This window comes from Mobula hypostoma, chromosome 3, assembly GCF_963921235.1.
Source record: "Mobula hypostoma chromosome 3, sMobHyp1.1, whole genome shotgun sequence".
Lineage (NCBI taxonomy): Eukaryota > Metazoa > Chordata > Chondrichthyes > Myliobatiformes > Myliobatidae > Mobula > Mobula hypostoma.
In genome coordinates, this window is record NC_086099.1 from 34,715,373 (window position 1) to 34,742,576 (window position 27,204).

Genomic DNA, 27,204 nt, shown 5'->3' on the forward strand with positions numbered 1-27,204 from the left:
GGGCAAGAGACAATCTTGAGGGTAGGTGCCAAGTTTAGGATATTCAGGTATGGGTGGGGTAAGAATGTGATCACTGGTGGGGGGCGGAATTAGGGCCATAAAAGACCTTGTTTTTTTAAAAAAAGACCACTCTATAGGAAATATAAATGGTGAAAACAAAATCAATGTCTGCTATTCTTTATTACATGAAATTAATGACAGTAAAATAACAAACCTGTGAGTTTGAGTGTCCAGTACATTATCAGGGATGGGAAAATAGTTTGCCATGGCTCAATTTCCACACAGTTTTACATGTACTCCCAAGCAGTAGTATTAGTACGCATGTACAGATTTGAACATAGACTGAATCATCTGGATATGGGGCTGAAGTCTGGAATAAGAGTCTGAAAGTAAGTTGAAGAAATGCAAAAATTGGTGAGAAATTAGGGGTTTGCCTGCCAAAATCAGATTGATTTGTAGCATATTAAGTGTGAGAAAGGAATCTCAATTCCAGGCTCATATTTACGAAGTTGTCTTCTCACTCCCACACCCTATTTAAAAATGTTGAGAAAAATGCACAATATGATCATAAAATGATTTGAATTTTGTTTCATCTAATAGGTACAGGAGACAATACAGTGGCTGTCTGATTTCTTGCACAAATTGCGCCTTTCAAAAACAGATTTAAGAAGCTTTGGTCTATTTTCAAAGTGGACTCCATATATGAATGAAGTGAAGAAATTCTGGATGTTCCTTGCTACATCTTTTATTGATTCTGAGGTCTCCAAATTGACCCAAGAACCTGCAGCCAGTAACAAAAATGCAACAGGTATTATTTAAAGAAAATATTATCAAGTACAGATTTATAAATTCTACAAACGTTTGTACATTGCTTGATCACATTAGATGAAGAAATGTAATAATTCAGCCAGAGTTCATCAATATCATTCCTGTTGAATCTTTGTGTTTAATTTCCCCAACTCTTAATTTGAGCAAATTCAAATCAAACTCTCACTAATGGATCACAAACAAGTGAAAATCTGCAGTTGCTGGAAATTCAAGCAACACATACAAAATGCTGGAGGAACTCAGCAAGCCAGGCAGCATCTAGGAAAAGAGTACAATTGATGTTTAAGACCAAAACCCTTTGGCAGGACTTACAAATGGATGGCCTGATAACTGCACTTGCATGTTATTTTGAAGTGTAATCATTTAACATTTTCCCAAATACATGATGTTTCAATGTAGACTTTCTATTCAGTTGCTTCAGTCTTGTAGTACTAGTTACATTTGAAACAATCTCCAACTAGGACTAACATAACAGATCACATTTGCTACCAATAATATATGCCCTGAGCTCTAATAGTGTTGCGCTAACCATCACAGTGGTCTAGCGTTTAGCATGCCACTATTACAGCTCGGAGCTCGGAGTTCAGATTTCAATCCCGCCATCCTCTGTGCTTCCTCCCTGTGGAATATGTGAATTTTCCCCAGGTGCATAGGTTTCCTCCCACAGGTGTAGGCTAATTTTTCATTGTAAATCATTGTGATTGAGTTAGGGTTAAATTGGGGTTGTCAGGGGTTGCTGGGCAGCATGGTTCAAAGAGCCAAAGAGGTCTATTCCGCACTGTATTTCTAAGTAAATCTATTTTGCGCTTAAGCTCGTGTAACATTCAGTTTTAATTCTTCACTGGCTGCTCTGTGAGCCATTATGCATTCATTACACACAATAAGTTCACAGTCTTAGAATTTTTTTCCTTTACTGTCCCTCAACGTCAAATTGAAAGGGACTTTAAAAGCCAAATATGCCGTTTTCTCTCCATAAAAGTGTTAAACAATGCTTGATGATTTTCTTGCACAGGACAATCACATTTTATCTTTAAACTTTTGCCAAAAGTAGATTAATGATGAAAGTTGCTGGTGAACGCAGCAGGCCAGGCGGCATCTCTAGGAAGAGGTACAGTCGACGTTTCAAGCCAAGACCCTTCGTCGTGATGTGCGTTGCTTGAATTTCCAGCATCTGCAGATTTCCTCGTGTTTGCGTAATGATGAAAGTTTTCCAGTTCCACCAGAAGAATCCAAAATGACAGACATTAATGACGTTAACTGAGTCCTGCCAAATGGTTTCGGCCCAAAACGTCGACTGTACTTTTTTCCATAGGTGCTGCCAGGCCTGCTGAGTTTGTCCAGCATTTTATGTGTGTTGCTCAGATTTCCAGCATCTGTAGATTTTCTCTTGTTTGAGACATTAATGTCCAATGTTTCACTGGTGGTTATATACAGTCTCTGTAATAGTATCTTAGGCATTTCTTTGATATCTAAGCATGGTCCTTGAGTGCAAGACATTCTATTTTATTGTATATCTTTAGATTTTTCAATATTTTTTAATGATTTGACATTTCATTATAGGTTTGCAGTTGCTTTACGCAAAATTGGTGCAACTTTTCAAACCATGGCTAATCGTACTAAATACAGAAAAAGGAAGGTAACTACTTTGTGCTTAATTGTAAAATACAAGACTGAACAAAAGTTTGAATTTGCACTGCATTTTGAGTAAGGAAATCTTGCAAGATCGTAAATATGTGTATACACACATGGGGCTGCTAAGCAAAATAAAAGCCCGCCCATGGTATTACTGTAAAGATACCAGCATGGATAGAAGATTAGCTGACTGGCAGGAGACAGAGTCGGAATAAGTGGAGCTTTTTCTGGTTGCCTACCATTGACTAGTGGTGTTCTGAGGGGTTTGGTGTTGGGACAAAGTTTTTCATATTATATGTTAATGATTTGGATACTGGAATTGATGGCTTTGAGGCCAAGCCTGTGGACAACGCAAAAAATAAGTGAAAGGGCAGGTGGTGTTGAGAAAGCAGGGAGTCTGCAGAAGGACTTGGACAGATTAGGATAATGGACAAAAAAATGGCAGACAGTGTAGGGAAGTATGTGTTATGCACTTTAGCAGTAGGAATAAAAGCATAGACTATTTTCTAAATGGGAGAAAATTCAGTAATTAGGGGTGCAAAGGGACTTGGGAATTGAGTAGGCAGTAAGGAAGGTGAATGTAATGTTAGCGTTCATTTTGAGAGGACTAGCATATAAAAGCAAGGGTGTAAAGCTGATATTTATAAAGCATTGGTCAGGCCTCACTTGGAGTGTTGTGAGCAGTTTTGGGCCCCTAATCTTAAAAAAAAATATGCTGGCATTAGAGAGAGTTTAGAGGAGGTTAACAAGAATGATCCTGGATTGAAAGGTTTGATGTACGAGGAGTGATTGATAGCTCTGGGCCTGTACTTGCTGGAGTTTAGAAGAATGAAGGGGGGGATCTCATTGAAAGCTATCGAATATTGAAAGGCCTAGATAGAAGAGGATGTTTCCAATGATGGGGGAGTCTAGGACCAGAAGACACAGCTTCAAATTACAAGACCATCTCTTCCAAACAGAAATAAAGGTAAATTTCTTTAGCCAGAGGCTGATGAGTCTGTGGAATTAATTGCTACAGACATTGTGGAGGCTGTCTTTGGGTATATTTAAAGGGGAGTTTGATGGGTTCTTAATTAGTCAGGCCAACAAGGGTTATGGGAAAAAGGCAGGAGAAGGGGGTTGAGTGGTTTAATAAATCAGCCATGATGGAATGATGAAACAGACTAGATGGGCTGAATGGCCTAATTCTACTCCTTTGTATTACAGTCTTATGTTCTAAATGTTTATGTCTGTGAAAATACAAAACATAGCAATTTCTTTTTTTTTGCATTTATGGAGATTTTTATATCAATTAGAATAAATTACTTTCCTAAAGTTAAGATATAAATTAATTTAGGGCATCATTCATAACAATACATAAAGGAAATCTTGATCAAAATATAATATTACCTCTAAGTGCATGCTTTTTTTGTTAAGTCCTCTGATCGTTAAAGGCCGGATTCATTTTCAAATTCATCATTCATCAAGCTTTATAAGTTTCAGGTTTCTATTTTGACAGTGAAATTTGAGCCACAGTATGCAGTATGTTATGTTCTTCTCGTAGAAAGATGGAAAATTGGAAAATTATAGGATTGGGAAATGGGCTGCAACATACCTATCCTTGCCAGTAGCTCTGAAAGGAACCACCAGCAAGCTGATTTTCACAGGTCTGATCATCTGTGACCTGCACATAGCAGATATCAGAGAAAAGCTGGAGGTTAGATACCAGAGCATCTCACATCCCATTCTTCAACTAGATTTAACATTTGAATCTAATTGATTCAATACGAACAATTGTGCAGTGAGCTAAGGAGTCTGCTGCACTTCCCACCTGACACTTCAGCTTTACAACAGCCATGGCAAGTGCAGCTCTTTTCACTTACTGATTTTGACTGAAAGTTGAGTTCAAAGTAAATGATTTTGATTTTAAATTTACTGTTTTTAATAATTTTTAATTACTTGTGTTTTAACATAAATATTATTTTTAATCATTTTTTATTTTTAAATGTCTCTGGCAAAGATGTATAGAAGTAGTTTTTGTCAGCAGCAAGTTATCAAAAGTGCATCAGTGTAGCTGAAAGGGAACCTCAAGATCTGCCTTGTTGCTGTTCAATCATTGCTTCATTTTGCCATGTAGCCTGGTAGTGAGACTCCAAAATGGGCCTACACAGGTACTCCAGGTGCAGCCTGAGGAAAAGCACAGCTGCACATGTAAGGGATGGGCCAGCTTAAACACAGTCTTGAAGCAGGCAAGTTACAATAACAGACATCCCACCCTGCAAAAACTCATTTCAGGGAGGTAGCACCATCAATTTGCGGGAGAATTCCAGAACTTCCGGGAGAGGTGGGATGTCTGCAATAGAGTAGCTCCTTAGCTATGCTAATAAACGAATGACAGCTGTTAAACTCACCTCAACATGTCTTTTACAGTCTTAACCCACCATGGACAATAGAAAAGTCACTGTTGCAAACAGTGTAGCGAGCAACACTGTCATTATTTTTGACCCCTATTAGGCAGGGGTACACTTTAGTGTAGTCTGGGGTGAAGTACGTTTTATATTTACTATTTTTGGAACACTCTGCCATGGCGTGCATGCACTCTCTTGTGCTCCCTCTTGCTCTCTCTTTCGCTCTCGAGCTCTCTCTCTTGCTCGTTCTAAAAAAAAATCAATTTCCAGGATATTGTGTATAAATTGCAGGCAGCAGGGAGCCGCTATCAATATGCGGGAGACTCCCAGAAATTCCGGGAGAGGTGGGATGTCTGCAATTGTGGAGAGCTCTCTTCAGTATTCTACCCAACATTAGAAGGTTAATCTTGAAATTTAACTTCACTTTGACATTTTTGCTATATTATTAACATTCCTTTAATGCATATTTTAATGCATCTTCCAATAACTAATGATGCAACTCCTTTAATTTCCTTCTTTAAATGCTGCATGACCTGTAGAGCTCCTCCAGTATTTTGCAACTCCTTTGATTTGATTCACGGAATAATAAATTGATTTATTTGCATTAGCTGCATAAGTTTCTGCTGCTTTCCCTATTAACATTTTTCCACTGTCTTGGATCAGCTGTAGCAAGTACTATTCAGAATCAGGTTTATTATTACTGGCATGTGACGTGAAATTTTGTTAACTTAGCAGCAGCAGTTCAATGCAATACATAATCTAGCCGAGAAAAAGATAATAAATAAAATAAAAATAATAATAACAAATAAGTAAATCAATTATGTATATTGAATAGATTTTAAAAAATCATGCAAAAGCAGAAATACTGTATTTTTTTTTTAAAGTGAGGCAGTGTCCTAAGATTCAATATCCATTTAGGAATCAGATGGCAGAGGGGAAAAAGCTGTTTCTGAATCACTGAGTGTGTGCCTTCAGGCTTCTGTACTTCCTACCTGATGGTAACCGTGAGAAAAGGGCATGCCCTGAGTGCTAGAGGTCCTTGATAATGGACACTGCCTTCCTGAGACACCGCTCCCTGAAGATGTCCTGGGTACTTTGTAGGCTCACAACACGTTGGAGGAACTCAGCAGGTCAGGCAGCATCTGTGGAAACGATCAGTCAACGTTTCGGGCCGGAACCCTTACGGTGACTGATCGTTTCCACAGATGCTGCCCAACCTGCTGAGTTCCTCCAGCATGTTGTGAGTGTTGCTTTGACTCCAACATCTGCAGAGTATTTTGTATTTACTTTGTAGGCTAGTACCCAAGATAGAGCTGACTAGATTTAAAACCTTCTGCAGCTTCTTTCAGTCCTGTGCAGTAGCCCCTCCATACCAGACAGTGATGCAGCCTGTCAGAATGCTCTCCACGGTACAACTATAGAAGTTTTTGTATGTATTTATTGACCAGCTAATTCTCTTCAAGCTCCTAACAAAGTATAGCTGCTGTCTTGCCTTCTTTATAACTACATCAATATGTTGGGACCAAGATCCTCAGAGATCTTGACACCCAGGAACTTGAAGCTGCTCACTCTCTCCAATTCTGATCCCCCGATGAGGATTTGTTTGTGTTCCTTCATCTTGCCCTTCCTGAAGTCCACAATCAGCTCTTTTGTCTTACTGACACTGAGTGCCGGGTTATTGCTGCGGCACCACTCCACTAGTTGGCATATCTCACTCCTGTACGCCCTCTCATCACCACCTGAGATGGTTGCATCATCAGCAAATTTATAGATGGTATTTGAGCTATGCCTAGCCACACAGTCATGTGTATATAGAGAGCAGAGCAGTGGGCTAAGCACACACCCCTGAGGTGCACCAGCGTTGACCGTCAGTGAGGAGGATATTTTGTCACCAATCTGCACAGACTGGTCGTCCGGTTAGGAAGTCGAAGATCCAATTACAGAGGGAAGTACAGAGACCCAGGTTCTGCAACTTCTCAATCAGGATTGTGGGAATGATGGTATTAAATACTAAACTATAGTCGATGAACAGCATCCTGATATGGGTGTTTCTGTTGTCCAGGTGGTTTAAAGCCGTATGGAGAGCCATTGAGAATGCGTCTGCCATTGACCTATTGTGGTGATAGGCAAATTGCAATGGGTCCAGGTCCTTGCTGAGGCAGGAGTTCAATCTAGTCATGACCAACGTCTCAAAGCAGTTAATCACTGTTAATGTGAGTGCTACCAGGCGATAGTCATTAAGGCAGCCCACATTATTCTTCTTAGAATAATTGCCTTTTTGAAGCAAGTGGGAACCACCTCCCGTGCAGTGAGAGGTTGAATATGCCCTTGAATACTCCCACTAGTTGGTTGACACAGGTTTTCAGAGCCTTACCAGGTACTCCATTGGGACCTTCTGCCTTGGGAGGGTTCACTCTCTTTAAAGACAGCCGAACATCGGCCTCTGAGACAATCACAGAGTCATCAGGTGCAGCAGGGATCTTCACAGCTGTAGTTGTGTTCTCCTTTTCAAAGTGTGCATAGAAAGCGTTGAGTTCATCTGATAGTGAAGCATCGCTGCCATTCATGCTATTGGGTTTCGCTTTGTAGGAAGTTATGTCTCATAGAGCCTGCCAGAGTTGTCATGCATCCGATGTAGCCTCCAACCTCGTTTGAAATTGTCTCTTCGCCCTTGAAATAGCCCTCTGCAAATCATACCTGGTTTTCTGGTACAGGCCTGCATCACCAGACTTGAATGCCACAGATCTAGCTTTCAACAGACGATGGTACCTCCTGGTTCATCCACAGCTTTTAGTTTGGGAATGTACAATAAGTCTTTGTTAGTCTAAGTACTTCATAGGAACAAGTCATTCTGCTTGTTCCTATAAAGTAAGTGATAACTTATAATTATCATAGAAAGCATTTTGATAGCATTAGCAATTTGCATCAAGCCTTGATGGAAGAGTTCTTTAAGGTAGGTAATTTAATGAAAATCTTGTTTTTATATAATTTTATATATGCATTTTAGTTTTTCCACAATCAAAATCAAACCTATTCAGCTTAATTTATTGCTATAAATGTTTAATTTTATAGGTTTTGCCCACTACCCATATGTCAATTAGCATTCATATAATGTTTTCATTTACAGCAATAACTATTCCTATCCTTGGTTAGAGGTTGACACTCCAATTGCATCTGGAATGGTGAAGCTATTCACAAAATGTGTTGATTACCTGCATCAGAGTTTAAAAGGTAAGCTGTAATTTGGTTGGGTAAGTTCTTTCATTTTGTAGAGAGAGTGGGATAAAAGGAATACACATTATTTTTAGATATTATAAAATGAAGGAGGTGCGATTTCTTAGTGTATGCCCCAAGAACCAAGTAATTCGTGACACTGATACGAGGAAGTGACATGGATATAATTTTGCATTATCAGGCCATCTTGGCGTTTCATTCATGAGGTCATGGAAAATGACACAAAAAGAACACGAGTATAAGCTTTCCTAGCTTCAGTTGCATAAATTACTTTCACACTTCTCCCTTACAGATAAACTAATTCCTGGCCAACGAGGAGCTCTATGGTTCCACTTGATGTATTATTGTGAAACTTGCACTATACCTAAAATACCAGAGTATATCCTGTACACCTATCATTCTGAATATTCCAAATTACCATGGGGAGAGTTGTATCCTGATCAAGCCTTGATGGAAGAATTCTTTAAAGTAGGTAATTTAATGAAAAATTTTATAAATTTTATATGTATGCATTGTAGGTTTTCTCAATCAAAGTTAAACATAGCTCAACTTACTGCTATAATTTTTTAATTTTATATGTTTTGATTGCAATATATATTTGCGTTTTTTTAAATCTTATAATTTGTTGAGGCCAAAAGTGTTCTTTCTTGCATCACTTCACGAGTGATGCAAAATAAGAGTATAGATGAATGGATGTGTTTCACAATGGCTGAGTATGTTAACGTTTTTTCATCAATTAAGTTTTTTTTTAAACCAGGTGCCAGTGTTCAAGCTCAGAAATTACACATTATTATAATTAACTTATTGTTAAGTGTTTTGCAATACTGCTTAATGTAATTAATCAGATTTTAAGGTTCTGTTTTTTCCACCTTGCTGACAGTCAACACCGGTGCACCGCAGGGATGTGTGCTTAGCCCGCTGCTCTACTCTTTCTATACCCATGATTGTGGCTAGGCATGGCTCAAATGCCATCTATAAATTTGCTGATGATACAACCATTGTTGACGACAAAAGAGTTAGTTAAGTGCTGTCACAGCAACAACCTTGCACTCAACGCCAGTGAAGACCAAAGAACTGGTTATGGACTTATGGAAGGGGAAGATGAGAACACAAACCAATCCTCATAGAGCAATCAGAAGTGGAGAGAGTGAGCAATTTCAAGTTTCTGGGTGTCAATATCTCTGAGGACCTAACCTGGACGCAACATATCGATGTAGCTACAAAGAAGACAAGTGGCTACATTTCATTAGGAGTTTGAGGAAATTTGGTTTGTCAACTAAATCATTCAAAACATCTACAGATGTACCATGGAGAGCATTCTTAGTTTAATGTGTGGGGAGATGGGACTGCACAAGATCAAAATAAGTTGAATTGACTTGTAATTGACTTGTAAGATTAGATAGCTCAATCATGGGTACCAGCCTCCATAGTATCCAAGGCATATTCAAGGAGTGGTGCCTTCGGAAGGCGACGTCCGTCATTAAGAAACCCCACCACCCAGGACGTGCCCTCTTCTCATTATTACCATCGGGAAGGGGGTATAGAAGCCTGAAGGCACACATTCAGCGATTCAGGAACAGCTTCTTCCCCTCTGCCCTCCGATTTCTAAATGGATGTTGAACCCATGACTACCTCATTAATTTTTTTATTTCACTTTTTTTTTGCACTGCTTATTTAACTTAACTATTTAATAGACATATACATACTTGCACTAATTCATTTTTTCTCTATATTTATTTATCATGTATTTCATGGTATTGATGCCATAGAGTTAATATTTTTCATGTCATATGCCGGAGATGTTAAAGCTGATTCTGATTTTACAGGATGCATCCGTATTGTGAAATAAACTGTTGCTGAAGATCTACATGGGTCCTGTGCATTTTTTATTGAAGTTTTCCCAGACAGCCTTTAGATTTGGGCTTCAAAAAAGCTTTAGTGATTTGTGTAAAACATGTGTTTTTTATGCATTACCATTGGCAGTCACAGTGCAAAGAAATATGCAGACGGTCAATGTTTATTCCTCATGTTTAGTTGTGAATAATCTTTATTTTTGTTCTCTTTCAGGTGGAGAGAGGAAGTCCAAAGAGTTGTTTCCTGTTTTTGGGAACTTTACTCTGTGAGGTTAACTGGGTCAGTGTACTTTCTGATGCTTGGAATCCCCAACCTCTCGTGCATACAAGAACCATGGTTGTATATTTGTTGTTTATGATGGTATTTCTATCAAAAGAGGGTGAACTTACAAGTAAACCAGTAAGTAGTTTTCAACTTCATTTATTTGGAAGGCTTTCCAATACGTTGGAATAAATTAGTGATATATTTGAGCATTGTTGCTTATAATTGATACCAATTTTTCTACGATGTAATTTAGATAGTCTGTTTCTGCAAGATTGTAATTTTTAACTTAATGGATTAAAGAATAGTCTCAGTGCAGAATCTAGTATGTGTCACAGCCCCAAGTACAATTGCAAATAAAGCACACTTAATTTAAGACACAAGAGAAAATCTCCAAGTAGTAGCCAAGATGTAGGGCTGAGATTAGAAAGGGAGGGAGCTGGAAAGACACGTTATAAGGGTAATGTCACAATTGTAATAGGGGACTTCAATGTGCAAGGATTTAGGAAAATCATGTTGGTGTTGGACCGTATGAGAGGGAATTCGTTGAATCCCCTGGAGATGGCTTTTTAGGGCAGCTTGAGCCTACTCGGGGGAAAGGATATCTTAGATTGGGCGTTGTGTAATAAACCAAATCTTATTAGGGAGCTTAATGTAAAGGAACCCTCAGGAGACAGTGGTCATAATATGATTGAATTCATACTGCAATTTAGGAGGGAAAAGCACAAGTCCCGTGTATCAGTATCGCAATGGAATAAAGGGAATTACAGAGGCATGAGAGAGGAGCTTGCCCAGATGGATAAGAGGAGGGTACTGGCGGGGTTGACGGCAGAGCAGAGGTGGCTGAAGTTTCTGGGAATAATTCACAAGGCACAGGATGGAAATATCCAATAGAAGAAGTTCTCAAATGGCAGGGGTAGGCAACTGGCTGACAAAGGAAGTTAAGGACTGCATAAAAGCCAAGGACCGGGCATATAAGGTAACAAAAGTGAGTGGGAAGTTGGATGATTGGGAAGCTTATTAAAATCCAACAAAAAGCAACTAAAAAAAGCTATTTGGGAAAAGACGAAATATGAGGGCAAACTAGCCAATAATATGAAGCAAGATACTAAAAGTTTTTTTCAGTTATATAAAGAGTAAAAGGAGCTGAGAGTTGGTATTGGACCACTGGAAAGTAAGGCTGGTGAGTTAGTAATGGGGAACAAAGAAATGGTAGATGAACTTAATAGGTACTTTGCATCTGTCTTCACTGTGGAAGACACAAGCAGTGTGCCAGAGGTCCGTGAGTATCAGGGAGCAGGAGCGAGTGCCTGTTAAAAAGAAAAAAGTGCTAGGCAAACTCAAAGTCTTGAGATGGATAAGTCACCTGGACCAGATGGACTACATCCCAGAGTCCTGAGAAATGTTGCCAAGGAGGTAATGGATGCACTGGTCCTGATCTTTCAAGAATCATTTGATTCTGGCATGGTCTCGGAGGACTGGAAAACTGCAAATGTCACTCCACTCTTTAAGAAGGGAGGAAAGCAAAAGAAAGGAAATTATAGGCCAATTAGCCTCAATGGTTGGGAAAGTGGAGCCTATTATTAAGGACAAGGTTTTGGGATACTTGGAGACTAATGATAAAGTAAGTCAAAGTCAGCGAGGTTTCTGTCAAGGGAAATCTTACCTGACAAATCTGTTAGAGTTCTTCAAGGAAGTAATAAGCAGGGTGAACAAAGGAGAGAGAATGGATGTCATTTACTTGGATTTTCAGAAGGCATTTGATAAGGTGCCACACATGAAGGTGTTTAATAAGATAAAATCCTATGGCATTACAAGAAAGATATTGGCATGGATAGAGGAATGGCTGACAGGCAAGAGGCAGTGAGTGAGAATAAAGGGCACCTTTTCTGGTTGGCTGCCAATGACTAGTGGTGTTCCTCGGGTCAGTATTGGGACTGCTACTTTTCACATTGTCAATGATTTGGATAATGGAACTGATGGCTTAGTGGCAAAGTTTGCAGACGATACAAAGACATGTGGAGGGGTTGGTAGTGCTGAAGAAGCAATATGATTACAGCAGGACTTGGACCAGTTGGGAGAATTGGCAAAAAAGAATGGAATACAGTGTTGGGAAATGATAGTACTGACTATTATCTAACTGGGGAGAAGGATCAAACATCAGAAGTGCAGAGGGACTTGGGAGTCCTTGTGGAAGACTTCCAGAAGGTTAGTTTACGGATTGAGTCTGTGGTAAAGAAGGCAAATGCAATTTTGGCATTTATTTCTAGGGGAATAGAATATAAAAGCAAGGAGAATATGCTGAGTATTTATAAGATACTAGTATTGCACTTGGAGTATTGTCAACAGTGTTGGGCCCCATATTTCAGAAAGGCTGTGTCGTCATTGGAGAGAATCCAGAAGAGGTTCATGAGGTTGATGCTGGAAATGAAGGGGTTAACATATGAGGAGCATTTGGCCGCTTTGGGCCTGTACTCATTGGAATTTAGAAGAATGTGGTGGGGGGTGCGGGATCTCATTGAAATGTACTGAATATTGAAAGGATAGATAGGGTGGATGTGGAGAGGATGTTTCTTATGGTGGGGCTATCCAGATCCAGAGGGCACAGCCTCAGAGTTGAGGGGCAACCTTTTAGAACAGAGGTGAGGAGGAATATTTTTAGCCAGAGAGTGGTTAATCTGTGGAATGGTCTGCCACAGACTGCAGTGGAGGCCAGGTCCATAGTATATTTGGCAGTCTCCTGATTGATCAGGGCATCAAAGGATATGGTGAGAAGGCAGGTGTATGGGGTTGAGTGGGATCCAGGATCAGCCATGGTGGAATGATGGAGCAGACTCAATGGGCTGAGTGGCCGATTTCTGTTCCTGTGTCTTATGGTTTTATGCTGGAAATCTTATCACCTATCACCTTGTGTTTCTTCCTCCCCTCCTCCCTCCCTCCCACCTTCTTACTCTGACTCCTCACCTTTTTTTCTCCAGTCCTGGTGAAGGGTTTCAGCCCGAAACATCAACTACACTATTTTTCATTAATTTAAGACATACTCTTTTGCACAGTTACAGGAAACAGAAAGTCATGCTATCTTAATGCAGTAAGCAAGGAAAACTGTTGAAGTAATGTCAACTAGATATATCCCTGCAAATACCGTATCTTTTTGGCCGTTTCATTTCCAGAGAGGAAAGAAAGAAAATAAAACTAATTAAGAAAGGAAGAAGCAATTAGATTAATGAATTGCAGAACAAAATTTCTGAATATTTTCTCCACTGTTTTGAGGTGAAAACCTTTTGGAAGTATGTTCTTCCTGTGCTCAGTAAATTAATGTGTATTTATGGTGATTCATTCATGGGATGTGAACATCACTGAGAAGACAAGCAGTTAATTTCTATTTCTAATTATCCTGAAAAGGCAGAGGTGAAGTATTTGTATGAAATACTACAGATGATATAGTGAAGATAATCCACTGGTGCTGTTAAGTATGAGTTTGACATTTTGACCCCATGAGAATTAAGGAATAGTAATGTTCTTCCAACTCCAAGTAGTATGTCATATGGAGGGGACGCAAGTCTAAGATCCTTTGAAAAGATGGCACGGTATTGTAGCATTTAGCACCAATACTTTACATTGCCAGCAATTCCTGTTCTCTGCTTTTGAGATCCAGGGTACCCGCAGCAGTAATGAGAAAAACACCACCAATACCACTCTGCAGAATCCTGCAAAATTTTACTTGATGTGTGACAAACAAGTGTCAGTGCTCTTTCACAGGCCAACGTCCTCAGTACTGAAACCCAAGTTACATTTCGTCAGTTGCATTGACTGGGTATTTCATTTCCCTGTCCAACATCAGAATCCGAAACAAACAGTTTGTCATAATAAGTGATACCATATGGACAGAGGAAAAAATTCAAAGATCTGCTCAAAGCCTTGAAAGAATACAACATCCCCACTGATTTCTGAAAATCTCTGGCTCTTGACCACTTAGGTGGAGGAGTTGCATTTGGGATGATAATAAGACCCTCAAAGCAATCTCATCCCACCTACAGAAGTTCCAATATTGACCTCATTAAGCACCTCCGAACCTACTAAACCAGAGTGGAAGTAAGAAATCCTTCATCCCAATGGATTGCTGAAGAAGATTTATGGAATTGATCCACTTAATTTTTTGGTTAGTAGTGATTGCTTGTATGTCAATAATTGGGAATCCAATAATGATCAAGCAGTGAATTTAAAGATTAGTCTAACTCTCCCTGTGTGCAATGAATCTTGCTTATAAGCCAGAATGTTGCCCAATTTCTGCTGCATTTGGGCAAAAATTGTTACATTTTCTGAGGAATTGCAAATTAAACTGAACATTTATGCATTCATCGGTAATGTTCATTACCAAACCAGTTGGTTTGGTCCAGATACCACTCTAGGAAAGCCACAGCACTGTCATGCAGATGAATTGTTTGGCCTTAAACTTTGCTCCTAGTGCTGGTTATAGGTCAAGCCAGTGGAGTGCTTTCCCACAACTTCCTGATCAATTGAACTTTACCTGGGCCTGTGGAAGCTTTCTTGATTTGCATGACAGAAGCTGTGCATCAGGTTTTAGAATTCAACTTTTTGTTCCTCTTTGGGTGAAGACTGTAATTTGGGCTAGAATTGATTAGGCCTGCTGGAGTCTAGATTAGACATCATTGAGCTGGTTCTTGGAGCTGAAAGGCCACATTTGGCACAGACATTGGTTCTCAGTACTAGTCCTTGGTGGGAGGAGGATATTGATTAGGAAGAGGACAGCTGCTAGGCTGCAGGCAAATTGTACAAGTACCTGTCACTGCATCAGAAGGGGGCAGGCATATGCAAGAAGCTCACAATGTCGACACACTTTAATGGGTTGTCAAACTGAAGCTGCAGTTGCTGTGCAGCCTTTTGGTTAATTGAGGCAGTCAGTGAAAGCTACAGAACGTTCCTCATGTCATGCTGTATGACTCCATAGGGCAGGGCCACGAAGTTTTCATCTGATTTGATTGTTATGCATTTCTGTTGTTTAGCACGTTTATTTCTCTCTTATGGCTCCAACAGGTTGACTTTTTTAAGCTACATCTGGTGCTGGTCCTGTCACCTTTGGTCCTGTGGCTTCTTAATAATGGTAAAGTGTAAAGTAGGCCGTGGCATTACCAACTGTAGAGGTGGTGCAATTCAGTACACTCCAAAGTGCATAGTACTGCATACCCAATTCTGAAGTGCTTAATCTGTTCTAAATCCTTCCCATTCTGCATGATAGCAATACCACACAAAGCAATGGAGCTGTGCAGTGACCATTGGTGAGACATGTTTTTTACTTTGTGACAGTGTGGCTTGACACGGTTAGAAACATAGAAAATAGGTGCAGGAGTAGGCCATTCGGCCCTTACCATTATTGATTGGAGTATTGTGTACAGTTTTGGTATTTCAGTTAAAGAAAAGACATTGTCAAACTGAAATGGGTGCAGAAGAGATTTACAAGGATGCTGTCTGGACTAGAGGGCTTTATTTTATAGGGAGAGTTGATCACACTTTATCTTTATTCCTTGGAGTGCAGGAGAATGAGAGGTGATTTCATAGAAGTTTATGAATTCGAGGGGTATGGATAAAGTGGATGGTCCAAGTCTGTTCCCCATGGTTGGAGAATTCATGGGGGGGCACCGATAAAAGATCAGAAGGAAGAGATTTAAAAGAGACCTGAGAGGTAACTTCTTAACATGGAGGGTAGGGAATACCTGGAATGAGCTGTCAGAGAAAGTGATTGAGTTGTGTACAATTGCAACATTTAAAAGGTATTTGGATTGGTACATGGAGGGATTATGTGCTGAATGCAGGCAATTTGAGACTAGCAGGGAGGATGCTATGATCGGCATGGACCAGATAGGCCAACAGGCCTATTTCCACCCTGAATTACACTGTGACTCTCTTTACTTTGATTCTGTAATTAATGCATTAGATTTTGATTTTCCATATGTCATGGTGAGAACTGAATTTTCAGATCATCAGTTCAGCCTCTGGATTATTCAGCACTGTATCTGTTAACTGCTTTCATGTATTGTTAAAATTTTTCAATAAGACCATAAGACATAGGAGCAGAATTGAGCCAATTGGCCCATCGAGTCTGTTCAACTATCCCAAAATGGCTGATTTATTATCCCCCTCAACCTCATTCTCCTGTCTTCTCCCCATAACCTTTGACACCATGATCAATCAAGAACCTGTCAATCTCAATTTTAAATATACTTAATAGCTTGGCCGCCACAGTCTTCTGTGGCAATTTGCCACAGATTCCCTACCCTCTGGTTAAAGAGAATTCCTCCTCATCTCTGTTAGTATATCTCAGAGAACACCAGAATTTCACCTCCAAGTTAGAGGTAACAACTGGTGCTTCTATTGGGTATGTTTGAGAGCACTGGTGTTTGAATTTTTATTCTATAGATGCCTTGGTTTTGAAATGCATGGCACTTCAAGGTTTGAAGAAGCTAAGTGCATGTTTCTCACGTTAATTCTTGTACTGATGGAGATTTTTGCTATTCCAGTTAGTTTGCTTTGGTGAATATGCAAAATAATCAGAATTATTTTTAATCATACTGTTAATATGCATTTTTTCACTAACTCAGCCGGTAATGCTCATTTCTGCAGGAGTCTCCATTGTATAATCTCCTTGAACAAACGAGTGCACTACCTTGGCATTCTGTGGATATTGCATCTTACCAAAATGTCCTCAGCTATTTTGGTAGCCACTATTCTCCTTCTACCATCATTTTAAAAGATCCTTCAGCTCAACCAATCCTGAAGCTTTTAAAAGTAGTCACAGGTTTCGGTGACACCTTGGGCATACACAGTGTGAGTAGACATAACAAGAAATTGTCTGGGATAAATTAGGTTGAATTTATGTTCAGTTTTGTCATTTGTGTCTTCCAGTATATGTACACAATCTTTGTCTCTCCAGAGTTTTTACTGATTGACCAAATGTGTTCCAATGCTTGCAATATTAATTTACTAGTATGGTCATGACATCAAAGCTGCTCTTAAATCGGAAAGAGCCTGAATCCCTTTGTACATTATGAGCAAAGCAAATTATTGTATATGTTGAAAACAAAAAGCAATTAAAAATTATTTAATGATTTCTGCTCAATTGGCCAATAGAGTTGTTAATGATTTCATTTTCCTGAATCCATTCTTACACATTGAACAAATGCAAAAGCATGGTTTGCCAATTAATATATGCAAGCAGAGAACACACCAAGCAAGTAGTTCAACAGAGAACAGAAGAAATATACGTTTTTAATCAGGAATCTGTAACAATGCTCCAGTTATATCATAAGTTACAACCATATTTTTATTCAAATATCAGAAGCACAATTGAGTTTTAATTTAATCTCATACGGGTGAATAACATTCACAAGTTTTTTTTTGTTTCTTTACACTGGTTGTCTTTTGTGTATTGATTGTCAGTGCTTGTGTATAGATTTTCATTGATTCTGTGGTATTTCTTTGTTCTACTGTGAATACCTGCAAGAAAATGAATCCTTGAGTAGTATATGGTGACATACACTATACATACTTCGATCATAAATTTACTTTGAACTTTAGAAAATAAAATATGAATGCTTTATCACTAATATAATATATTTTTAATTTTTTAGGATGCTACACCTAAATGCAGAGCGTATATCCACCACATTGTCCAGTGCATCATCACTTTGGATCAGAATACACAGATAGTTCATGGTCAACTAGAACATGAGATGATAAAGTTATTGGATGATATTGTTCTTTTTAATCCTCCTGGTTAGTGCATTCTGAAAATGATCTCGTGTGTCTGTTTCTATGTAGTTTGTTGCGATAATGGAAATTTGATTTCTGCCTTGCTGCAAGTTAGTGGCTAAATATTCAATTATAGTTTTTTTCATCATGTTTTGCATGATACCATTGAAATACAAGCATTGACCATCTAGTTGTGGAAAATGTGGAAGCAATAGGACATCTACACTAACTTTGCATCTTGATGTGAATAAGAAAAGACAGAAGTGTGAACTGTTACGAAGACAAAAGATCCAGACAAACCTGCTGAGCTCTCCGGACTTGTACCCCATGTCCCTTGTGAAAGAATTTTATGAATTCTGCTGGTCTTCCTCGTTCAGGACATTGAATATAGAAGTGGGGAGTTGATATTACGATTGCACAAGATTTTGTTGAAGCCATGGTTAGAGCTCAGATTTGATCACACTGTTACAGGAATGATGTGATGAAACTGGAAAGAGTGTAAAAAGATTCACAAGGATGTTGCCAGGACACGGGGGATTATTTCATAGGGAGAGGTTAGACAGGATGGGCCTTTACTCTTTGAGGAGTGATCTCATGGAGGTATATAAAATCATGAGGAGCAGAGGTAGTGTGAGCAGTCTCTTTTTTGGGGTTGGGAAACCGAAAACTGGAGGACATAGTTTTAAGGTTTGAGGTAAAAGGCTTAATAATCTGAGGGGCAACATTTTTATACAGCAGGTGATGGATATATGGAACGAACTATCAGAGGAAATGGTTGAGTCAGGGACATTAGTAGATGACAAACAGCTTAGAGGGATATGGGCCAAGTGCAGGGAAATGGGATTAGTTTGAATATACATTGTGATCAACATGGATACATATAGGACAAAGGGCATTGTTCCATGCTGTATGGCCCTCAACTCCTCCTCCTTCCAATGAGTTTATTGGGGGGAAAAAAGAACGTTGCCAAATTTGGTTAGGCAAACTACGTGAAATGATAGTAATTTTATAGTTGACGTTGTACTTTGATAACTTCAGATGTCGTTCACATTCAATTTCCTGAAGTGTTTCCTTTGTAGTTATAATGAAATTTAATGTTAATCATGCAAATATTCAGAGGCTAATTTTGAATAAAAAGGATATAGATACTTAAGTAAACTGATCAGCTCCTTGGGTATACAGCAGACTGTAGATGCTGGAATCTGGAATAACAAACCATTTGCAACTCTCACAAAATGCTAGAGGAATTCAGCAGGTCGGGCAGCATCTATGGAGAGGAATAAACAGTCGATGTTTTGGGCCAAGACCCTTCTTCGGGACTGGAAAAGAAGGGAGAAGACATCAGAATAAAAAGATGGAGGGGAGGGGAAGGAGGATAGCTGGAAGGTGATAGATAAAGCCAGGCGGGTAGGAAAGGTAAAGGGCAGGAGAGGGAAGAAATCTGATAGGAGAGGAGAGTGAACCATGGGAAAAATGGAAGGAGAAGGGGATCCAGGAGGAGGTGATAGGCAGATGAGAAGAGGTAAAGGGACAGAGTAGGGAATAGAAGGAGGGAAGGGAGTTGTTTTTTTTTACCGGAAGGAGAAATTGATATTCATACTATTAGGTTGGAGGCTACCCAGATGGAATATAAGCTGTTGCACCTCCAGCCTGAGGGTAGTCTCATCGTGCCACAAGAGGAGCTCATTAACCAACATGTCAGAACGGAAATGGGAATTGGAATTGAAATGTTTGGCCACCAAACCATTAGATACCATTAATTTCCTGCTGTACATGTATTTAAACAGGTAATTCATCAGTGAATTTATTTCTTCCACATTCTTTCCACAGAAGTGGACATTCAACTGCGGCACATGGCAGTCACCAATCTTTTTATGGAAGTATTGATGATGCTGAATAATATTAGTGTCACATCGGCAGATTTACTGCGTGTAAGTTTGCGGTCTTGGATTGATTCTAAGGTGCATTACAACCTGGCGTTACCACTACTGACTGCGGCATGTCAAAGTCTGGCATCTGTCAAGCTCATGGCAGAAATGACTGAAGCCAGCATTATGGCATATTTTAAGGATGGTAAGCAGCATGTTCGTGTTTGAAGAACTGATTAGATTTTCTTCATGTTTTATTTAGCGGGATACTCCTGTTAATATTTCATGATGCTTTTTTTTAATGAGACCTCCTGTTGCCCTTCCAGATTCTAGCAACTACAAGCCCAACATGTCTAACATTTCCTCACCTGCCTATTCATGGCATAGTTCTGATAAAACTGTAAATAACTTCCAAGACATTAATGTTCCTTACCTGAAGAGGCCAATAATGTACACAACACTCCTGTTATATTCTTACGATAGCATACACATCACTGAAGTATAAAATCTCTTAACAGAGTGTACAATCAATGAATCTTAGTAAAATTGAAGTTGGTGGGAAGGAAGTAAACTTTGCAGATTACAGTCAAACATTGCAGCACTACTGAGATGGTTGCTGATCTGTTTCCTGAGTACTTGCATATAGCACCAGGATTCCTCAGGGCATTGACCCTAGGCCGAACTGTCTTTAACTGCTTGAGACCTTCTGTCCTTTCCAAGCTTAAGTGTGTGCTGATAACTGCAGTGTTCTATCCCACTTGCAGCACCTCACACAATGAAGCAGCCCATGTACTAAGTGGCAAGTGTTATCTACTTCCTAAAGGAGAGTCTACCTACTCCTCCAAAGATGATACCTCTCTGACTACCTCTCCAGGCTTCAGTCAGGGAAAGAAAAGAAAAGCTCAAAGTTAATTTTTTTCCCCTTCCCTTCTTTATATCTGCTCAGTAGAAATGTCAGGTAGGATGGTTGAAAGCTCCTCTTGCGGGATGTGGGAAGGCAGGGAGACCTCCATTGTCCCTGACGACTACAGCTGCAAGAAATGCATCCAGATGCAACTTCAAACAATCGGCATGAAGGATGTGGAGCTGGAACTGGATGAACTCAGGATGATTCCGGAGGCTGAAGGGGTGATAGATAAGACATATAGAGATAGTTACACCCAAGGTGCAGGACACAGGAAACTGGGTGACTGTCAGGAAGGGGAAAGGGGTTAAGGAGCCAGTGCAAAGTATCCCTGTGGCCATCCCCCTCAGCAACAGGTATATCACTTTGGATATTGTCGGGAGGATAACCTAACAGTGGTCGGGTGTCTATTACTGAGTGTGCCCCCGTGATTCAGAAGAGAAGGGGGAACGAGAGGCATGCTGTGGTGATAGGGGACTCATTAATTGGGGGAATGGACAGGAGGTTCTGTAGGCAAGAACGAGATTCCCAGGTGGTATGTTGCCTCCCAGGTGACATGCTGCACGATGGGGTTTGAACTTGAGTTGCAGGGTGATGGGAAACAGAATGCCAGAACAGTTAATGGAGAGGTTGTGGAGGCAGAGGTTGGTAAGTCCTCAGATAAAGTGGGGAATCAAAACCTTAAGCATGGTGCGACTAGTGTCCTGAGCTGCCTATATTTCAATACAAAAAATATCATTGGAAAGGCAGATAATAGTGCTGAAGATGAAGTAGCTGGTTTACAAACAGAGGCAATGTGTAGTGATGAGAGGCAGGAGTGGGGCAAAATTGCAGTCAACAGAATGAGTTGCAACTAAAAGGTGGACAAAATCGAAAAAGGTGAATACAGGACTGAAAGTGTTATATTTGTACGTGCGAAGTATATAGAATAAGGTATATGAACTTGCAGCACAGGTGCAGATTGACAGGTATGATGTTCCAGGCATCAATGAATCATGGCTGAAAGAATATTATAGCTGGGAGTTTAATGTCCAAGGATACACATTGTATTGAAAATACAGGCAGGAAAGCAGAGGGGGTGACATTGCTCTGTTAATAAAAACTGAAATGAAATTATTAGAAAGTGATGATATGGGGCCAGAAAGTGTTGAATCATTGTGGATAGAGCTAAGGAACTGCAAGGGTAAAAAAAAATCCTGATGGGAGTTTTATACAGCCCTCCAAATAGTAGTAAAAATGTGACCTTGTAGGACAACAGGAGATAGAAAATGCATGCCAAAAGGGTAATGTTATAATAGTCATGAGGGACTTCAAAATGCAGGTAGGTTTGGAAAATCAGGTTGGTGCTGTATTCCAGGAGGGGTAATTTCTAGTATACCTACAAGATGGCTTTTTGGAGCAGCTTGTGCTTGAGCCAACTAGAGGATCAGCTATTCTGGACTGGGTGTTGTGCACTGAATTGGAATTTATTAGGGAGCTTAAGGTAAAAGAAACCTTTAGGGACAAGTGATCATAATATGATCGAATTCACCCTGAAATTTGAGAAGGAGAAGCTAAAGTCAGATGTATCAGTATTACAGTGGAGTAAAGGGAATTACAGAGATCCGAGAGAAGAGTTGGCCAAAATTGATTAGAAAAGAACACTGGTAGGGATGACAGCAGAGCAGCAATGGCTAGAATTTCTGGAAACAATTCGGGAGGCACAGGATTTTTACATCTCAAAGAGGAGGAAGTATTCTAAATGAAAGATGACACCACCGTAGCAAACAAGAGAAGTCCACATAAAAGCCAAAGAGTGGACATGTAATGGAGCGAAAATTAGTGGAAAGTTAGAGGATTGGGATGCTTTTAAGAACCAACAGAAGGCAACAAAAAAGTCATTAAGAAAGTAAAGATGGAATGCAAAAGTAAGCTAGCCAATAGTATTAAAGAGGATTCCAAAATTTTCTTCAGATACATAAAGTATAAAAGAGAGCTGAGTGTGGATATCGGACTACTGGAAAACAATGCTGGAGAGGTAGTAATGAGGGACAGGAAATGAAAGACAAACTGAATAAACTAATTAAAAAGGCTCTCAAATAATTATTGGACAAAGTACTGTAGCAATTCTATCTTTATTTCTGCTATTAATTTTTATTGGTTTTAAATACAACAACCTCCCCATGATTTTAGTTTGCATTAACACAAGTTAAAGCATACAAGTTTATTTTTTAATATGCTGTGCAATTTTCATACATGTTGAGTTGCATATTTTGAAGCTTTTTCTGCATGCCAGTAAGTTAAGTGCTTGAGAATTTAAAACATGACACATTCTGTCCAAGCATTTAAATACTCTGGTTTAAAAATGTTTCAGGTTCATTTGTAGGTAGTGGATATCACATGAATACTTGGTTCTTACTGCAATTATATAATTATGTAAAGTACTAGTATCTGGTCTTAGTGATGCTGTGCCTGGAATATTGTGTGCAAGTCTGATTGTTGCTGAAGAAAGATATACTTCAATGATTCCTGGGATGGGTGAATTGTATGAGGAGAGACTGTGCCTATGCACTTGAGTTCTGAAGAGTGAAGAGTAATCTTGTTGAAACATACCAAATTTTTATGGCACTTAACAGTTTAAATGCAGGAATAATATCAGACCATAAGACATAGGAGCAGAATTAGGCAATTTGGTCCATTGAGTCTGCTCCACTATTCAAACACGGCTGATCCTTTTTTCCTCTCCTCAGCCCCACTCCCCGTAATCTTCGATGCCATGTCCAATAAAGAACCTATCAAGCTCTACCTCAAACATATCCAATGACCTGGCCTCCACAGCTGCCTGTATTAACAAGTTCCACAAATCTACCACCCTCTGGCTAAAGAAATTTCTCCGCATCTCTGTCTTAAATGGACACCCCTCTATCCTGAAGGGTGCCCTCTTGCCCTAGACTTCTCCACCTTGGGAAACATCCTTTCCACATCTACTCTGTCTAGGCCTTTCAACATTCGAAAGGTTCAATAAGATCCCCCCCCCCCCACCTCCTTCTAAATTCCAGCGAGTACAGATCCAGAGCCATCAAATGTTCCTCATATGATAACCCTTTCATTCCCGGAATCATCCTGGTGAACCCTCTCTGAGCCCTCTCCAATGCCAGCACATCTGTTCTGAGATGTGGAGCCCAAACTGTTCACAGTACTCAAGGTGAGGCCTCACCAGTGCTTTATAAAGCCTCAGCATCACATCCCTGCTCGTATGTTCTAGATCTCTTGGAATGAATGCTAACATTGCATTTGCCTTCCGCCCCACCAACTCTACCTGCAAGTTAACCTTTAGGGTGTTCTGCACAAAAACTCCCAAGCCTATGCTCTTGAGTTCTGAAGAATGAAATGTAATCTTAACAATTTAAATTCAGGAATGATATCTCCCTCAATGTAGAAATTTTGTATCAAGGAAAACTTTAATCTCTAGTCTGACTGACCCAAGAGCTCTAAAGGCAAAGTTGAGTATGTTGAAAAATGGAAAATAGTGTCCTCCTCATTGTTGCAGTGGGAGCCAAGGAAATGGCGGATGAACTGGGTAAGTATTTTGCATCATTCTTCACGCTAGCAGTATAGTGGACATTCCAAGTGTCAGGGATCATGAAGTGTGTGAAATTACCATTACTAGAGAGAAGATTCTTGGGAAGCTGAAAGGTCTGAAGGTAGATACGTCATCTGCACCAGCTGGCGTACCACCCAGGGTTCTGAAAGATGTGGCGGAAGAAATTGTGGAGGCATTAGTCATGACCTTTCAAGAATCACTAGGTTCTGCAATGGTTTAAGAAGACTGAAAATTTGCCAATTCTTCAAGAAGGGAGAAAGGTAGAAGAAAGGAAACTATAGGTTAATTAGTCTGACCTCAGTGGTCGGGAAAATGTTGGAGTCAATCATTAAGGATGAGGTCTCAGGGTAGAAACATAGAAAACCTGCAGCACAATACAGGCCCTTCAGCCCACAAAGCTGTGCTGAGCATGTCCCTACCTTAGAACTACCTAGGCTTTAACCATAACCCTCTATTATTCTAAGCTCCATGTAGCCATTCAGGAGTCTCTTAAAAGACCCTATTGTTTCCACTGCCAGCAGCCCATTCCATACACTCACCACTCTCTGCGTTTTTAAAAAAAAACTTACCCCTGACATCTCCTTTGTACCTTCTTCCAAGTACCATAAAACTATGCCCCCTAGTGCTAGCCATTTCAGCCCTGCAGAAAAGCCTCTGACTATCCATACAATCAATGCCTCTCAATATCTTGTACACCTCTATCAGGTCACCTCTCATCTTCCGTTGCTCCAAGGGGAAAAGGCCGAGTTCACTCAAACTATTCTCTTAAGGCATGCTGCTCAATCCGGGCAACATCCTTGTAAATCTCCTCTGCACCTTTTCTATGGTTTCCATGTCCTTCTTGTAGTAAGGCAACCAGAACTCCAAGTGGGGTCTGACTAGGATCCTATCTAGCTGCAACATTACCTCTCGGCTCCTAAACTCAATCCCAGGATTGATGAAAGGCCAATGCACCTTATGCCTTCTTAACCACAGAGTCAACCTGCGTAGCAGCTTTGAGTGTCTTATGGACTCAGGCCCCAAGATCCCTCTGATCCTTCACACTGCCAAGAGTCTTACCATTAATGCTATATTCTGCCATCATATTTGGGTAGTTGGAGCCACATGATAAAATAGGCTGTAGTCTGTGTGGTTTCCCCAAATGAAAATCTTGCCTGACAAATCTGTTTTAATTATTTGAAGAAACAACAAAACAAGCAGGATAGACAAAGGAGAATCAGTGATGTTGTGTACTTGGATTTTCAGAAGGCCTTTGACAAGGTGCCACACATGAGGCTGCTTAACAGGCTATGAGCCCATTGTATTACAGGGAGGGTTCTAGCAGAGATAAAGCAGTGACTGATTGGCAGGACCAAAGAGCTGGAATAAAAGGAGCCTCTTCTGGTTGGCTGCCAGTGACTAGTAGTGTTTCACAGCCATCTGTGGTTGGGACTAGTTCTTTTTAAGTTGCATGTCAATGATTTGGATGATGGAATTGATGGCAACAATATGAAGGTAGATGTAGGGGCAGGTAGTTTGAGATAGAGAGGCTACAGAAGGGTTTAGATTAGGAGAATGGGCAAAGAAATGGCAGATGGAATTATATGGTCATGCACTTTGGTAGAAGAAATGAAAGGGTTGACTATTTTCTAAATGGAGAGAAAATAGGAAAAACTGAGGCACAATGGGGCTTGGGGGTCCGTATGCAGGATTCTCTAAAGGTTAACTTGAAGGTTGAGTCTGTGGTGACGAAGGAAAATGCAATGTTAGCATTCATTTCAAGAGGACGAGAATATAAAAGCAAATAATGTTGAGACTTTATAAAGCACTGGTGAGGACTCACTTGGAGTACTGTGAGCAGTTTTGGGCCCCCTATCTTTGAAAGGATGTGCTGAAACTGGAGAGGGTTCAAAGGAAGTTCACGAAAATGATTCCAGAATTGAATGGCTTGTCACATGAAGGACGTTTGATGGCTCTGGGCGTAGAATTCAGAAGAATGAGGGATGACCTCATTGAAATCTATCGATTGGTTCAAGGCCTTGATAGAGTGAATGTGGAGAGGATGTTTCTTAGACCAGAGGACACAGCCTCAGAATAAAGAGTTGTCCTTATAGAACTGAAATGAGGAGGAATTTCTTTAGCCAGAGAGTGGTGAATCTGTGGAATTCTTTGCTACGGGCAGCTGTGGAGGCCAAGTCTTGGTGTATATTTAAGACCGAGGTTGATAGATCTTTGATTGTTTCAGGGTATGAAGAGATATGGGGAGGAAAAACATAGAAAACCTACAGCACAATACAGGCCCTTCGGCCCACAAAGCTGTGTCCGAACATGTCCTTACCTTGGAACTTACCTAAGGCTACCCATAGCCCTCTATTTTTCTGAGCTCCATGTATCTGTCCAGGAGTCTCTTAAGAGATCCTACCGTATCCGCCTCCCCCACCATCACTGGCAGCCCATTCCATGCACTCACCACTCTCTGTGTTTTTTTAAAAAAACAACTTACCCCTGACATCTCCTCTGTACCTACTTCCGAGCACCCTTTCGTGGTAGCCATTTCAGCCCTGGGAAAAAGCCTCTATCCACACAATCAATTTCTCTCATCATCTTATACACCTCAAGAAGGCAGGAGATTGGAGCTGAAAGGAATATTGGATCAGCCATGATGGAATGGTGAAGCAGACTTGATGGGCCAAATGCTCCTATATCTCATGGTCTTCTGGTCTTGTTGTGTAATGATCAATGGCATTACTATTGCTAGCATCAATGTACTGATGGTCACCAGCGATTAAACTGTACTAACCACTTAATTATTTGTCTGCAAGAGAAGCCAGAAGCTGAGTATTGTGTGCTGAGGGATATGCCTCCCAAATCCCCCAAACGTTTCCACAAAGGCATAATTCAAGAATG

At 40.1% G+C, this 27,204-nt stretch overlaps 1 protein-coding gene across 3 annotated transcripts in view; it reads left to right on the plus strand.

The window, feature by feature from the left end:
* The window catches only part of epg5 (ectopic P-granules autophagy protein 5 homolog (C. elegans)), a 126,983-nt gene that overhangs the window by 85,025 nt on the left and 14,754 nt on the right, over positions 1 to 27,204 (plus strand). For all 3 annotated transcript variants that reach the window (XM_063042872.1, XM_063042873.1, XM_063042874.1), the window contains 8 exons: positions 601 to 808; positions 2,389 to 2,464; positions 7,975 to 8,078; positions 8,374 to 8,549; positions 10,149 to 10,334; positions 16,836 to 17,039; positions 17,843 to 17,987; positions 19,794 to 20,036. In XM_063042872.1, coding sequence (XP_062898942.1) covers positions 601 to 808; positions 2,389 to 2,464; positions 7,975 to 8,078; positions 8,374 to 8,549; positions 10,149 to 10,334; positions 16,836 to 17,039; positions 17,843 to 17,987; positions 19,794 to 20,036 — 1,342 coding nt within the window. The remainder of the gene's footprint in view (positions 1 to 600; positions 809 to 2,388; positions 2,465 to 7,974; positions 8,079 to 8,373; positions 8,550 to 10,148; positions 10,335 to 16,835; positions 17,040 to 17,842; positions 17,988 to 19,793; positions 20,037 to 27,204) is intronic.